The following is a 14,680-nucleotide window of genomic DNA, read 5'->3' as shown; positions in this document are numbered from 1 at the left end:
CACATAGGTAGTCTCAGCTTTGTGAAGTTCGTCAGAAATGATCACTTTAAGTGATTTAGTGAGTTGCTCAGTCTCTTCCTTCACATGCTTCTTACTTTCAGAAATGTGGGTGAGCAGTTCTTGTTGGTTGTGCTTGAGTTTATCCGCAAGGTTAGAGATCAGGCTATCGTGATGTGCAGACATGGTTTTAAGTTCTTTGGCGAGTTTACCAATGGTTTTCTCATGCGTTTGCATATGTTGTGTCAACGTGTCCCAGTTTCCTTTAACTTGAGTGAGTTGATGCATTCCTTTTCCAGGAGTTGATAGGATGCCAGGCAAGTCCTGCTGTGCCACTGAAGATAGAGATGAAGGCTCAGGTGATGTACATATCTGCATGGAGTCGCCATTCTGTGCCTGTTCCCAGGTGAAGGGTTGAACAGGAGTACTGCCAGCTAGTGGTGGAATTGCGAATCGCACATGGGTTCCTGGGAAATCAGTGGTGCTGGCTTGAGTGGGAGTGAAGTGGAGAGGAGCACGAAGGGGTCCTGGTGAAGAAAGTGGACGACGGAGTGCTGGAGGCCAGACTGGGGTAGCAACGTCTGGTGCCGCTGGTTCCATCTCCACAAAAGTGGATGGAGAGAGAGGAGGGGTCGCCATGTTTGATTGTCAGTGTAAAATGTAGTGAAATGCAAGTTAAATTAACAAGCAATGTATAAATGTTTGAAAAAATAAATTATAACAGAATACACTAACAGTTCAGTGTGAAATGTCTATCCCACCAATTCACACTACACTTCGCTTAATTTCATAAATCAATAATTAGATTTCAATAGCACAAATGATTGTTTCCACCGCTTTCACATTAATTAGGTCAATCAGTTTTGCAAGTCAACTAAGGGGTAACACTATTATATTTAACAATGTGAAAGTTCACAAACAAAAAGGTATTTCCCCACAAAACCTTTCCAAAAAAACAACAACAACAAAGCGGTTTCAGTTCAGTATATATGCCACAATTTCAAAAACAGACAGTTTCAAGACAATAACCAACCTTTAAGTAATTTTTTAGGGAAACTCAAATTCAAAGTTCAAGTGTTTCAAGACCAGTCACAATTTTAGTGTTTAAGTTTAAAGTCGTCCAGGTTTATCTGAGGGTTTAAGTTTCAGGTCCCTGTTCGGGCGCCACTTATGTAACGGTGGCTGTCCCAAATCAAATTTGACTAGCAGATTTTAAATTTAAATTGTTCGGGCGCCAGACAAGTCAAAACTTGTCAAGTAAAAAAAATATATGTAATGAAGTTTAGATTCCCAGATAGCTCAAACCACTGTTACAAAAAAATAAATTCCTAACAATACCCACAATAACATAGAATAAGGCGTAAAGACACATTCAGAGATTGAAGGGTTTTAGATCAAGAAAATATATATTTTAAGAAAACATATTTTGCAAAAAAAAATAGACAGTTCAATTCACACAGAGTTTGTATTTGTTTCTTTTGCCTCACATGACAAATGACACAACAAATTAATGAAAACAGACAGTAAGGAGGTTGCGCAGTTCAAGATTTCCCAAACAAAACAAACAATTAAATAAACAAAAAAAAATTCACGAGAGTCTTTGATCGATAATGTCCATAAGTTCGTTATTTTTTCAGACTCAGTTTTTCAAGTTCAATACCAACCAAAAGAAAATGTAAATAAAATAAAAAAACACACAAAGAAAAAATAAGTAATCCAAACGAGTGTTTGGTGTATGCGTGTGTGCGTAATGAGCGTGTGTGCGTAATGAGCGTGTGTGCGTCGGCTGCGTGGAGCAGTCTGTATAGCGGCCGCAAATCCAGGGCCGGGGAAAGAGTTTGGAGAATTGGCGTGAGGTTAAAAGATGATGGACATCAACACTAGTACCTGAGGCAGGCGAACCAGGCTGGCTTGTGTTGCACCAGGCAGACGAACCATGCAGAGTTCAATTTCTCTGTCACTTCGGCGATCGCACCCAGTCAGCGCATGCACAGAGACTCCAGCAAACAATAGCAACGACAGCCTTCAGGTAGCGTGTGTCCCACTCCGATAAACTCCACGTTCGTTTAGTTTGTTTTTCCTTGCTCCTCCTCTTCCGTTTCTTGCTCTCTTTTATATTCACTTTCCTTATTGGTTTCCGCCCATTAGAAAGAATGAAAAGCTGATATGGATTTCTTCCATATCGCCACAGTATCTTAACCCTCTGGGGTCGGCAATCACGCCGGCGTGATTTGCGCATTTTTTTTCACATAGCAGCTGAATAGACTTAAAATACTCCATCAGGTATGGTCATACAGACTTAATAAAAATGAAAAAAGAATCTGTGAGATGTCTACTTTTGTATGTGTCCACTTACAATCAAAACAAAACGTTGTGCTTTTGTAAAATAAAGAAATTAAACAGGGTGTGCTTTCTGCCTCTCCGTCTCGCGAACTTTTTTTTCTTGAGCACGTCTCTAAACATAAACAAAACTCAGCGAATACTTGTCACACATTTATGAGCTCTATATATTTATAATCATTTAAGTGTGTAGTTTTAAATGATCTGATTCAAAACTAAAACAAATATTCTCTGTTTAAGTAATTTGCATAAAACCAACAAGATATTCAATTTCTCTAACCCTTCCTCATTAGTTTTAATGTGACCACACCCACACGCGCAAAACATATAGAGATGCAAATCGTCCATGTGTCGCGCGAACGCCCCCAATACATCAACAACAAAGCGGCAAACTTTATTAGTCCTCTGCAGTCGTCGAGTTTGGAAGACATGCTGTGAGATTATTGGGTTTACATCTGAAGAACAAGATCGCGATTTGAAGACAAGAACGATGTTAAGGTAAGAAATAATTCTGAATTATATTAGTTAGTGTTATTGTTGCATAAACTTCATATTGCCATTGAACTGTTGCACGATGCTTCAGTGAATGTTCCCTGCACGCGCTGTGAGAGTTTGAGTCAGTCGCGCGACGTGCGTTTGAAAAGCAAAACGCACCATGATTTTACTCCAATCTCATTTCATAACGTCATATCGATTGTAAACATTTGAAGTAACATATGATAATCAATATATTTTTCTCTAGTGTAGTGTTACTGAAGTGTTCCTTTTTAACGATGCCTGCTATACTATTGTTATTATTTTTTTATTCAACCCTGCAGGTATATGCCTACAAGGCACCACAAATATATATATATGTAGCCTATATATATATATATATATATGTGTGTGTGTATTTTATAATTTTTAAAAAGGAATTTTAACCAGAACAAATCTAAAATGTATTCCCACAATCAAGCAGCCCTGTTTTTTCTTGATATCAGCATGTTCACAGCTTTTTATATATATATATATATATATATATATGATTTTTTTTAGGTAGCTACCCGTCCTGCTGACTTCAACATGAGCATGAGGAGGTAAAGTAAAAAATCAAACACCTTGGAAATGACAGGTATGCACTATGTTTCAGGAAAGGAAAGGTGTGTGACTGGTTAAGTCTCTGTCTTTAGTTCAGTGTGTTAAATAATGTGCTTTTTTTGCCATTTGTTGTGTATCTTTGGATTATGTTGTGTTGTAAATAAATTCAAACAATGAAAAAGCCGTTCTTTTTTAAATCTCCTCATTCTTTGTGCAAGGTAATGCAATGATAGTGCCTGAGAGCTCCTGATAGGGCCATTATGGGAGGGCCTTTGTCTCTCTCAGGTGTGAAACACTCAATATTCATGGTTTACGCCTCCTCGCATAAAGCTTTCTTACACAAGACATGTCTTACAAATTTTAAATCAATATATTGTCTTATCTGAATGAGTATTCAGGGTGATTTTCACATAGTTTTGGAGCAAATATTCTATTCTACGTGATACAATTTTCAAAAGCCTTGCAAAGAAATAATTAGTTTGTCTTTCATGACATTATTTCAGTGACTTTTTTTTTGGTCATTTTCACAAACCACGCATAAATGTTATTATCTCAAAACTACAAACTTTTACATACATGCTGCTGACATATTATTGTAGCAGAGTTTGTGCTGAATGCAGTGTAATAATACTTTAGCCATGATGTCACAAGTAACAGAAATAAGCTCAAATGTTAGAGCATGTCAGAACACCTCCAGGACCCAGAAAACACCTCAGACCCCAGAGGGTTAATTTTATTCACTGTTTCATCAACCAATTTCCTGGAATTAATAAATAAGAAGCAAATATAGCAGACATATAATCAGGACGCGGAGGCGCCCGTGCGATCTCTTGCATTGCTCGTGAACTGGAGCTCGTCTCATGAATGAACCGAAACTCAGCGGATAGGCTACTTATACCTCACAGACATGAGAAATTAATAGAAAGCTTGAAATGTCTACTTTTAACAACATTCAAAACGAATAAGAAACAGAATACTCTCTGCTTATGTAATCTGTATGAAATGTGCATTTCGTAGAGAAGACTTTACTCTGTGAAAATATGTATTTATTTTTGTCCCTGTGCGCCGATCGGAACTCTGGGATACAACACAGCCAATGGGCTATACAGCGACTTCAGCCGTTATCTTTGCTGCATTGGATCAGTCTCCTTTCTAGAACAGCCAGGAGCTTTCTAGCCCCGCGGCTCGCGTCAGCAGCGCCTTGCATCGCACATAGACCTCAAAACAATCAGTGGATAGACGCGGGTGCGGTTTTGAAAATTGGTTGGTGCGGATGGATGATGAGTTCCCCAATTCACGAAAGGCCGGATTAGCTCTAGGGGTGGAGCCGAACCCGAATACGGTATTCGTAAAGGCACAAATAACGTGTTTTTTACAAATACTTATTTCGAACAAATACTTAAAAAAATATTTGTATTCGGGAACAAGAAAAACTTGCGTTTCCTCATGAGACCGGAGTGCACGCCCGGATGACTGAGTGAGTGACGGACACAGGCTGCTCCACACAGCAACAGAGAGTGCTCGGCTGAGCAGAAAAACACTTAAAGGGTAACTAAACCCCTGGTCAGAGCCTGACTCCACCCACTGGCAATATTTGAAAAATGCTGGAAAAGTGGGCAGAGCCCAACGGATGAACCGAGGGCGGGTCTGAGCGGGTGATTGACAGACCCGCAGTGACGCAGTGATTGACAGCTGCTGTCAGACTCGCTAAGATGGAGAGTGACTGGAGTGACGCAAGTAGCTTTGCAACAGAGCGGTCATTTAAAGTCGAGGACTTTTCTCCCCCACCTTCCCCTGAAGTGGACGAATTGTCTGTGGACACAGAGCCAAAACCATATCAATTCGAGCCGCGAGCTCAAACTGCAGTGTCGCTAGGCCTGTCGCGATAGTCGATAAATCGCACGATAAAAAAAATGACCTCGATAATTTTTCTAGCCGCGATAATTTCATTTGCATACTTGTTTGTTATCCGCGACTGAATGACAACTCTCGTTTCCTTAGCGTAGGAGAAGTGAACCCTCTTGTCAGTTGCATTGTCTTTTTTGTGGGGAGGCGGCGCTTGTCAGTCACATGGACTTTGTGTGGGAAGGCGGGAGTGCTTGAGGCGACTGCCGAGAAGAGCGAAAAGACGAGACGCAAGTTGTGACATGGAATTGGTTTCAAAGCCAAACGCGACAGCTGCAGTGTGGGAGCACTTCGGATTCAAACCGAATGACCGTGGTGAACCACTTAACCTGAGCGAGCCGGTATGTCGCATTTGTTGTAATACAGTATCGACTAAAACCGGGTTGTTGTGCATGAACGCGTTCATATTTTCGCCGAACGCTGAACTGAACGAATCACTTTTCATACAATGAACGTGAAAGATTTTGAGAGATTTTTTGTACACAGCATAGCATATTTGTTAGGATTTTAGTATCATAATGATTAGGCTAATACATGCACGCACAATTATCCGTGAACTTGATTTGAACAAATGCCTTTCAACTTGTGTGTGCAAAATTCTGAATTAAATTAATGTGCAAAAATTTGTACAAATAGAGAGTAGGATATGTAGGCTTCTATACTGTTGTAGCCATTTAAAAAAGCGCGTTTCATATTTGTTAAAATGTTATAATGTTATTTTTATTCCATTTATGTTGATTTATGAAAAGTGAACAGCACGACCGAGATAGGATGCGCATGAGACATGGAGCGGGACAGACATGATTTTGACCGTTGAAGTTGTTATAGAAAGCCTTTCTTTAAAGTGAATTTCGTTTTGTATAAATTGTATCTTAATTTTAATAAATTTTTCATCAACCAATTGCCAGTATTTAATGAATAGGCCGACGAAACAAATATAACGGAGGCGCCCGCGCGCTCACTTGCACGTAAACTAGAGCACATCCTAACTTAACGAAACTCAGTGTATGCCTCACACAGACATGACAAATACACAAAGCTTGAAATGTCTTTAAACGAAATAATTCAAAAAGAAAAAAAGAAAAAGGCTACTCTCTGATTATGTAGTAATCCATTATTAGGCTTATTTATGTGCATTTCTCTATAAGCGCGTTCACACGGAGATGGCGATCGTCAACTTCATCTTTGCAGCCGAGTCGACACTTTTAGAGAAAACACTTGTTTATTAATAAAAATCAATACACGCGTCACCGGATTTACAGATGCACGCACACATATTATTTCGAAATAACGAGATATTGTGTTGAAATAACATTATTATTAATAATAGCCTACATCTTTGTTAAAAGAATTTTACAAATGAACGTGAACTAGTTCATTTTTAGATATATGAACTTAGTTCATTTAAAAAAATAAAAAAATAAATATATGAACATGAACTAGTTCATTATCATCTGTGTGAACTGAGAGACTGAGAGTCCATTGCTTTTTCTTGTTTTTGGTTGTTTTGTTCATTGTTATTGTGGATATTGAAAATGTTTTCCATTTTCAGTGTTAAATAGTCTTTGGAAATAAACGTTTATTGAATTTTGAAAGGTGTATGTGCATTATTATGCCATTATCATTATTCTAGATGAAAATGGTCTCAGATCGACAATATTATCGTTTATCGCGATAATTTCTTGGACAATTTATCGTCCAGCAAAATTTGTTATCGTGACAGGCCTAAGTGTCGCATCGCATTAACTCCCGCCTCGCGATCGGCATCCGACGATGCTAGCGAAGCAGCCGCGCAAGAGAGAATGGGTCCAGTATCTGAGTGGATTATTATTACTATTGACCTCCGTTAAGCATATTTTGCCGCTATGTGAAAAAAAATATCCAGCAAAACGCGCCGGCGGTTGTGGAGTCCATGCAGGAAGAGCAGCGTTTGGCACACAAGTGCATGTTAACACTGGCGCTAATGTCCAAGTCTGGGGGAAAGTTATGCAGTCCAGCAGTGCTGTTGCTACCGGCAACACTACACCTATACCAGCCTAACCACTGTACTAAACAGATAAAGCTAATGCTATAAATCTACACTATTCTAACTGATGCAATACTATGCTACTAACTAACTATGCTTCTAACAACACTAACAACTATGCTAAATAACTAGCTAGGCTACACGAAATAATCTAAATAACTATATAAATGCTATGCTAACTAGATGCTAAAATCAGGGTATCTGCACATTTTTTAAAGTAAAATTTAAGGCTTTTTAAGACCTTTTTAAGACCTGAAGAAATCAAAATTAATACCGTACATTAGGGGTGTGCAATATTAACAAAAATATATCTCGATATTTTCAAAGTTTTGTTGATAATAATTAGATGATATTTTACTGAATTTGTACTGGTACCATGGCTGGTTTAGGCCTGTTGTTGACAGCAGACTCACGAAGATATTAATATTTAACATATTCTATGCAGTGGTCAGTTTACAGTAGTGACTGAAATAAAAAATGTTATTAAGGGGCAATATTTGCCACCTTAAATTGATTTCCAGGGGCATTTTCACCTAAATATGGAAATTATTTCTAAACGTACTTAGAGGTATGCATCACCTTTTATGTCAAATTCCAACATTCAAATTAAATTATATTAGAATAATACAGTACCACTGTCAAATTAAATAATTAAATTAAAATCCATCCTTGCAGTGCAGAGGTGACAATATTTACACTTAATTTACGATTGCATAAATAAAGCTATTCAATATTTAAATATGAAATGATTTATAATTTTAACATTTTAATTTAAGGGTACTTTAAATATGAAACTAAACCCGCCAGTAGGTGGCAGTAAGTCACTGTCTTAAGCGAGTTGTTGGAGTCATTTATTCAACAGATTTGTTCAAACGGCCGATTCATTCATTGAATCAAATGATTCGTTCAAAACGCGGATTTCAGTTTTTTTTTAAATAATCGCTGTCTGTTGGACTACAGTTTCATTATGAAATTCTCGTCGGCGAAATAAAGGGGGGAACAAAATATTGACAATATAAAAAGTAACACACAATGTTAACTTTATTGTTAATTTAACTGTTGTAAAATAAATACCACATTTGCAATTGTGCACAGGAAAACGGCACTCTTGCTCGTGATATTCTAATATAACAACATAATATGATATAAATATAATAAGACAAAAACTCATTTGGGGACATACATATAGCTGCACTGACACATCACGCAGTGAAAGCATGAGAGACAAATGCGATGTCAGCTCGAACTCACAGTGCCTCGTACGTAGTTTACAATGATTACAATATCATCATAGTTCATAGACAATACTAAGCACAAAGAATGAACTTACTATTGAACTGACATTTACTCGTTTTCTTATCCTCTCCTCTCCTCTCGCGTGCATGAGACAGACGCAGGCTTATACGCTGCCGTAAATGACGCGAATTGTCACGTGAACAAGGAAATCCACGAAAATAGAATAATAAAAAATAATACGTACGCTAATTAGATAGTTTTCATTGGAAAGTATTTAGATACGTCTAAGTCAAAGTGTCATCTAAAATTTAAGACCTTTCATAGGTAAAAATAAGACTTTTCATAAGTAAAAATAAGACTTTAAGACTTTTTAAGGATCCGCGGGGACCCTGTAAAATACGCTATCCTGATCGTTTTCAATACTCGTAATTCCAATTTCCAACTCCTGACTCGCTACAGTGGTGTTGACGGAAGCAGATGCTTTTATACCAGGGGCTGCCAGGGGCGTGGCAGAGTAGCGTCACAGAGTACCCCTACGTCACAGAGTACCCCTACGTCACAGAGTACCCTACGTCACAGAGTACCCCTACGTCACAGAGTACCCTACGTCACAGAGTACCCCTACTTCAGAGAGTACCCCTACGTCACAGAGTACCCTACGTCACAGAGTACCCCTACGTCACAGAGTACCCTACGTCACAGAGTACCCCTACGTCACAGAGTACCCTACGTCACAGAGTACCCTACGTCACAGAGTACCCCTACGTCACAGAGTACCCTACGTCACAGAGTACCCCTACGTCACAGAGTACCCTACGTCACAGAGTACCCTACGTCACAGAGTACCCTACGTCACAGAGTACCCCTACGTCACAGAGTACCCTACGTCACAGAGTACCCCTACTTCAGAGAGTACCCCTACTTCAGGAGATCCCGTTTAGCCTGAAGAGGGCAGCACTCAGACGTTTTTACACCATATATTTGAAAATTAAAACACTTTATACTCAAATGTTTAAATAAGTACTCGAATCAATGAACAGCATTTATGAAGCTCCATTCTTACAGATCATTAACTAAAAAAAGTTGGTTTAGTGTTTAGTTGCCCTTTAACTGCATCACTATTTTTGTTGAATAGATGTTTGTACCTTAACTGGGTTCCTGAGGCAGTTTATAACTTTCGGGAAGCGGAGTTTGATCGGGAGATTATTCCATTACGCTGCATTATTGACGTCTGCAGTCGGGCGCTCTCATGCTCGCTCTGTTCACGTAACGTCAGCTGTTTAGCGCGGTAATTTAGACAATAGGCTGTTGACAGAGTAACGCTAACATCCGGTTAAAAATGCTTGTGTAGTTTTGTCGAATTGTATGCACGTGTGGGAGTTATACGGTACGTTAAAGTTACTCAGTCTTTTGCAGACAGCAAGATGTAGGCTGTAGGCTTCATAATGTTCACAATGGTATTTTATTAGTTGTTGGTTTAACCATGGATGAGGTAATGGCTGTTATGATATTTTGACGTTCCTTGTTTCATTGCTGGATTTATGAAAAAACATCAACCAATATTGCGTATCCATAATTATTATAATGGATATAATTAAAGAATACTTACACTATAACGTAAATTAGAAGTGTAACGCAAAAAAAAAGAAGATTTTTACGCCTATTTTGAATTTTACTCGAATACAAATACAAATATTAGCTGCTTTGCACACCCCTAGCTCCATCTTTTGATGATAAGTTTTGTTTAGAGAACCTTGAATCCATGTAAGACACAATGTCATTAGACATAATCCATGTCATCAGACAGAACGTGCACACATGTGCAGGCCAATGTTTTTATTGCGGTGATGACGGTAACAAGCTCAGACCCGCGGTAGGTGTCACGTGACCGTGGTATTGCGGTAGGCGTCACCCGTCCCAGCCCTACCCACCTCTGCTTGCTTCATACTCATCCACACACGACTGGTTCTGGGCAGTTGTACTGCGGGATCAATATAAGCAGCGGCACAACGGCTCATACGCTCTGAGTCTCCACATTATGACCAGAGACGGTAATTAAGTCTGCTGTTTAAAACTAATAAAGAACCGGTGTAGGAGAATGGTTATTATGTGCAAACAGCGGGAAGCTCTGTATATGTGTGCAGTGTGCGCATGTCAAAAAATCGATCCCGATTTGAAGTTTGTGACAAACGCACACAACAACCCGATCACGTTTAGCGTTCATGTAAACACTACATTCAGATTCATCAATCGGGATGAATTCAGTCCGATTGAAACAAAAGGTGTGCATGTGTCTCAAGTACGTGTATATTTATTTAATTAAAATCGCATCGCTTGTGAATTTACAAATTGCACTATGCTATAGTATGGTTTTAAATGGTTTTAATACACCGTGCAGCCTTACAAAACGCTCTAATAATGCAGTTCATGGATTAATCGAGGAAATCATGACAGTCCTAGTGGAAATAATCCACTGATGACTCAGCCCTAATGTGATTACTGGAGGACAGGAGCTACAGATCATCTACTGAATCAATCAACTGAGAGCATAGACTAAAAGATCTCAGTTAATCAAAATCAGGATGAATTAAAAACGGGAAATCGATATGGCGTCAGCATTCACGTTACAGGAGTGGTGAGACTCGCCTTGTCGGCCGCAGTGAGCCTCGTCCAGGGTTTGTCTGTGCGCCGGTCGTAATCCTGAGCGTCCGACACCTCCACGTAATCATTGAAGCGGATGAGGATCTTGGCTCGCCGTAAGTCCTCCACCGTGGGCCTCTGACTCAGCTGAAACACATCACACACTGAGTGAGAGAGAGACACACACACACACACACACACACACACACACACACTCGGGCACCCATCATACCTTGCGTGAGAGTCGGCGTCGGATCTCTCTCTTCTCCTCCATCTGCTCCTGCTCATTACGAGCTGTGGGACAGAAACCGGTCAGAGGATAAACAGAGGAAAACACTCCTTCAACAGAGCAACAGACGGGAACACCGTGTCCTAATCAGACGCGACACAAATTCTGTTTCACACACTCTTCTGATTGGCTGTGTTTTATGATTGATTTGGTTGCGAGTGCAGAGCGTTTGCAGAGAGACTCCGCCCACACTCTCTTCTGATTGGCTGTGATTTATGATTGATTTGGTTGCGAGTGCAGAGCGTTTGCAGAGAGACTCCGCCCACACTCTCTTCTGATTGGCTGTGATTTATGATTGATTTGGTTGCGAGTGCAGAGCGTTTGCAGAGAGACTCCGCCCATACACTCTTCTGATTGGCTGTGATTTATGATTGATTTGGTTGTGAGTGCAGAGCGCTTGCAGAGAGACTCCGCCCACACGCTCTTCTGATTGGCTGTGATTTATGATTGATTTGGTTGCGAGTGCAGAGCGCTTGCAGAGAGACTCCGCCCACACGCTCTTCTGATTGGCTGTGATTTATGATTGATTTGGTTGCGAGTGCAGAGCGCTTGCAGAGAGACTCCGCCCACACACTCTTCTGATTGGCTGTGATTTATGATTGATTTGGTTGCGAGTGCAGAGCGCTTGCAGAGAGACTCCGCCCACACGCTCTTCTGATTGGCTGTGATTTATGATTGATTTGGTTGCGAGTGCAGAGCGCTTGCAGAGAGACTCCGCCCACACGCTCTTCTGATTGGCTGTGATTTATGATTGATTTGGTTGCGAGTGCAGAGCGCTTGCAGAGAGACTCCGCCCACACTCTCTTCTGATTGGCTGTGATTTATGATTGATTTGGTTGCGAGTGCAGAGCGTTTTCAGAGAGACTCCGCCCACACACTCTTCTGATTGGCTGTGATTTATGATTGATTTGGTTGTGAGTGCAGAGCGCTTGCAGAGAGACTCCGCCCACACACTCTTCTGATTGGCTGTGATTTATGATTGATTTGGTTGCGAGTGCAGAGCGCTTGCAGAGAGACTCCGCCCACACGCTCTTCTGATTGGCTGTGATTTATGATTGATTTGGTTGCGAGTGCAGAGCGCTTGCAGAGAGACTCCGCCCACACGCTCTTCTGATTGGCTGTGATTTATGATTGATTTGGTTGCGAGTGCAGAGCGCTTGCAGAGAGACTCCGCCCACACTCTCTTCTGATTGGCTGTGATTTATGATTGATTTGGTTGCGAGTGCAGAGCGTTTTCAGAGAGACTCCGCCCACACACTCTTCTGATTGGCTGTGATTTATGATTGATTTGGTTGTGAGTGCAGAGCGCTTGCAGAGAGACTCCGCCCACACACTCTTCTGATTGGCTGTGATTTTCGATTAATTTGTTTGCGAGTGCAGAGCGTTTTCAGAGAGACTCCGCCCACACACTCTTCTGATTGGCTGTGATTTTTGATTAATTTTGGCGTTTTGTCGCTGGAATCTTGTCTCAGCGCGTCTGGTTAGCACACGGCGTCAGTATCTCCCTGTGATCGAGTGAACATGACTCACGTTTGAGGATGTTCCTCTGCTCCAGCTCCTCAGCCGTGGGTCTCTGGCTCAGTCTCCTGTTGAACACACACACATTCAGCTCCAACAAACGCATGCGTTTCAAACTCAAACGCTTTATATACAAAAATGTTTATATACAAGAGTTTTGAAAGGAAAGGAAGTTTCAATACTAAACCTATTTGAATGAAGGAGAGGGTAATATTTAATATTTCTAGAACATTCACTCACGACCAACAAACACGATGTCAGTATGAGATTCATTGCTTCATTGATTATAACTACACATCTTCTGGATTGACAGCCGTATCTAAATGTGTGATTGAAACGGATCGACAGTGATGACCATAGTTAATGCCACTTATTTTATGTAATGTGTTACTTTGTTGTTCATTTTATTACTAACTTATCAAATCAGTCACTCAGTGGCTTTTTACATGGTAATCATACATGAGTTTTAATAGTTCTAAGCACTTTGTTTTATGATCTGTCCTGACAGTGATTATTTTTTATTAAACAAATAAAAGAGATTTTAAAATCCCCCTGTGGTGAAAATCCAGCTTTTAATGTAGTTTATGTGTCTGTGGTGTTTAATCTGCTTTAACACAAGACAAATCATGTGTAAGTTCATAAGTGGACAGCATTGCTGAGTATTTTCTGCTTAAAACTGCAGTGACCCAAAGACAGTCTCAAAAACACGGTTTGAAATCGCTGGTGTTTCTGACGTCACACACTACCTTGTAACCAATCAGATCAACGTGTGATCGTCCACCAGTGGATCTCTGAGCGAGTGAGTGAGTGAGTGAGTGGAGGCGGGGCTCATTTGACTAAATGAGGCAAAGGTGTCGAGTTCCATTCAAGATATTTTAAGACATGAAGAATTTTATTTCCAAGGAAAAAAGTTTTAAATGTCCTTTAGGTGATCAAAGATGAGTTTTAACGGATACAGTTATTGACTACAGGGGGACTTTAACCCCTTGGGGTCGGCGGTCGCGCTGGCGATACCAGCTCACTTTTTGTTCTTATCACTGCAAAAGAAACTCAAAATACTCTGTTGATTTTGATCTTACATATAAGTGTACATCATTCAAAACTGATTCATTAAATGTCTTCTTTTATTTGTGTACACTCATAATGAAAACAAAATCTTTTGTTTTTCATAAAATAAAGAAAATAAACATGATGCGCGTTCTGCCGTCTCTCTCAATGTGAAGTTCATTCAGAAACGCGACAGAAAATGACCTGTAACTCAGCGAATGTTCGTCACACACACTTGAAACGTATGTCTTTACAACACTTGGAGTCTATTTTTAAATGATGTAAATTATATAAAAAACAAATATTCTCAGTTTAAGTAATCCGTATGAAAGCAACGACATGTACAGTTTCTCAAACGCGTCCTAATGAACTCTAATGTGACCACACACACGCGCGCTCGAGCATTGACATGCAGATCTCCACGTGAAGGAACACAGAGCTGTTAACGCCCTCATCACCTCAAAACAGAGACTCAGAGACTCCAGTAACGTACTCTCTGCTTTTCATCGAGTTTGGAAGACTTGTGCTGTGCTGTTTACCTGGATTACCTCAGAAGAATTAGAAGAACGCGATTTGAAGATGAGAAAGATTTTTAAGGTAGGCAT

The 14,680-nt window shown here is 40.2% G+C and overlaps 1 protein-coding gene across 9 annotated transcripts in view; it reads right to left on the bottom strand.

Moving 5' to 3' along the window:
• LOC306998008 (phosphatase and actin regulator 1) overlaps window positions 1-14,680 on the bottom strand; it is a 99,682-nt gene that overhangs the window by 17,297 nt on the left and 67,705 nt on the right. For all 9 annotated transcript variants that reach the window (XR_013797489.1, XR_013797490.1, XM_079611716.1 and 6 more), the window contains exons 9-11: window positions 13,041-13,096; window positions 11,454-11,515; window positions 11,228-11,368 (exon numbers count right to left, since the gene is read on the bottom strand). Coding sequence is in view for 7 of the 9 variants with exons in the window: in XM_079611716.1 (XP_079467842.1) it covers window positions 11,228-11,368; window positions 11,454-11,515; window positions 13,041-13,096 (259 nt within the window). In the remaining 2 variants the exon portion in view is untranslated. The remainder of the gene's footprint in view (window positions 1-11,227; window positions 11,369-11,453; window positions 11,516-13,040; window positions 13,097-14,680) is intronic.

Source organism: Phoxinus phoxinus (assembly GCF_949152265.1).
Source record: "Phoxinus phoxinus genome assembly, chromosome: 5".
In the NCBI taxonomy this organism is placed as follows: domain Eukaryota; kingdom Metazoa; phylum Chordata; class Actinopteri; order Cypriniformes; family Leuciscidae; genus Phoxinus; species Phoxinus phoxinus.
The sequence above is the reverse complement of the archived record's forward strand: the minus strand, read 5'-3'. Positions and strand labels throughout refer to the sequence as shown.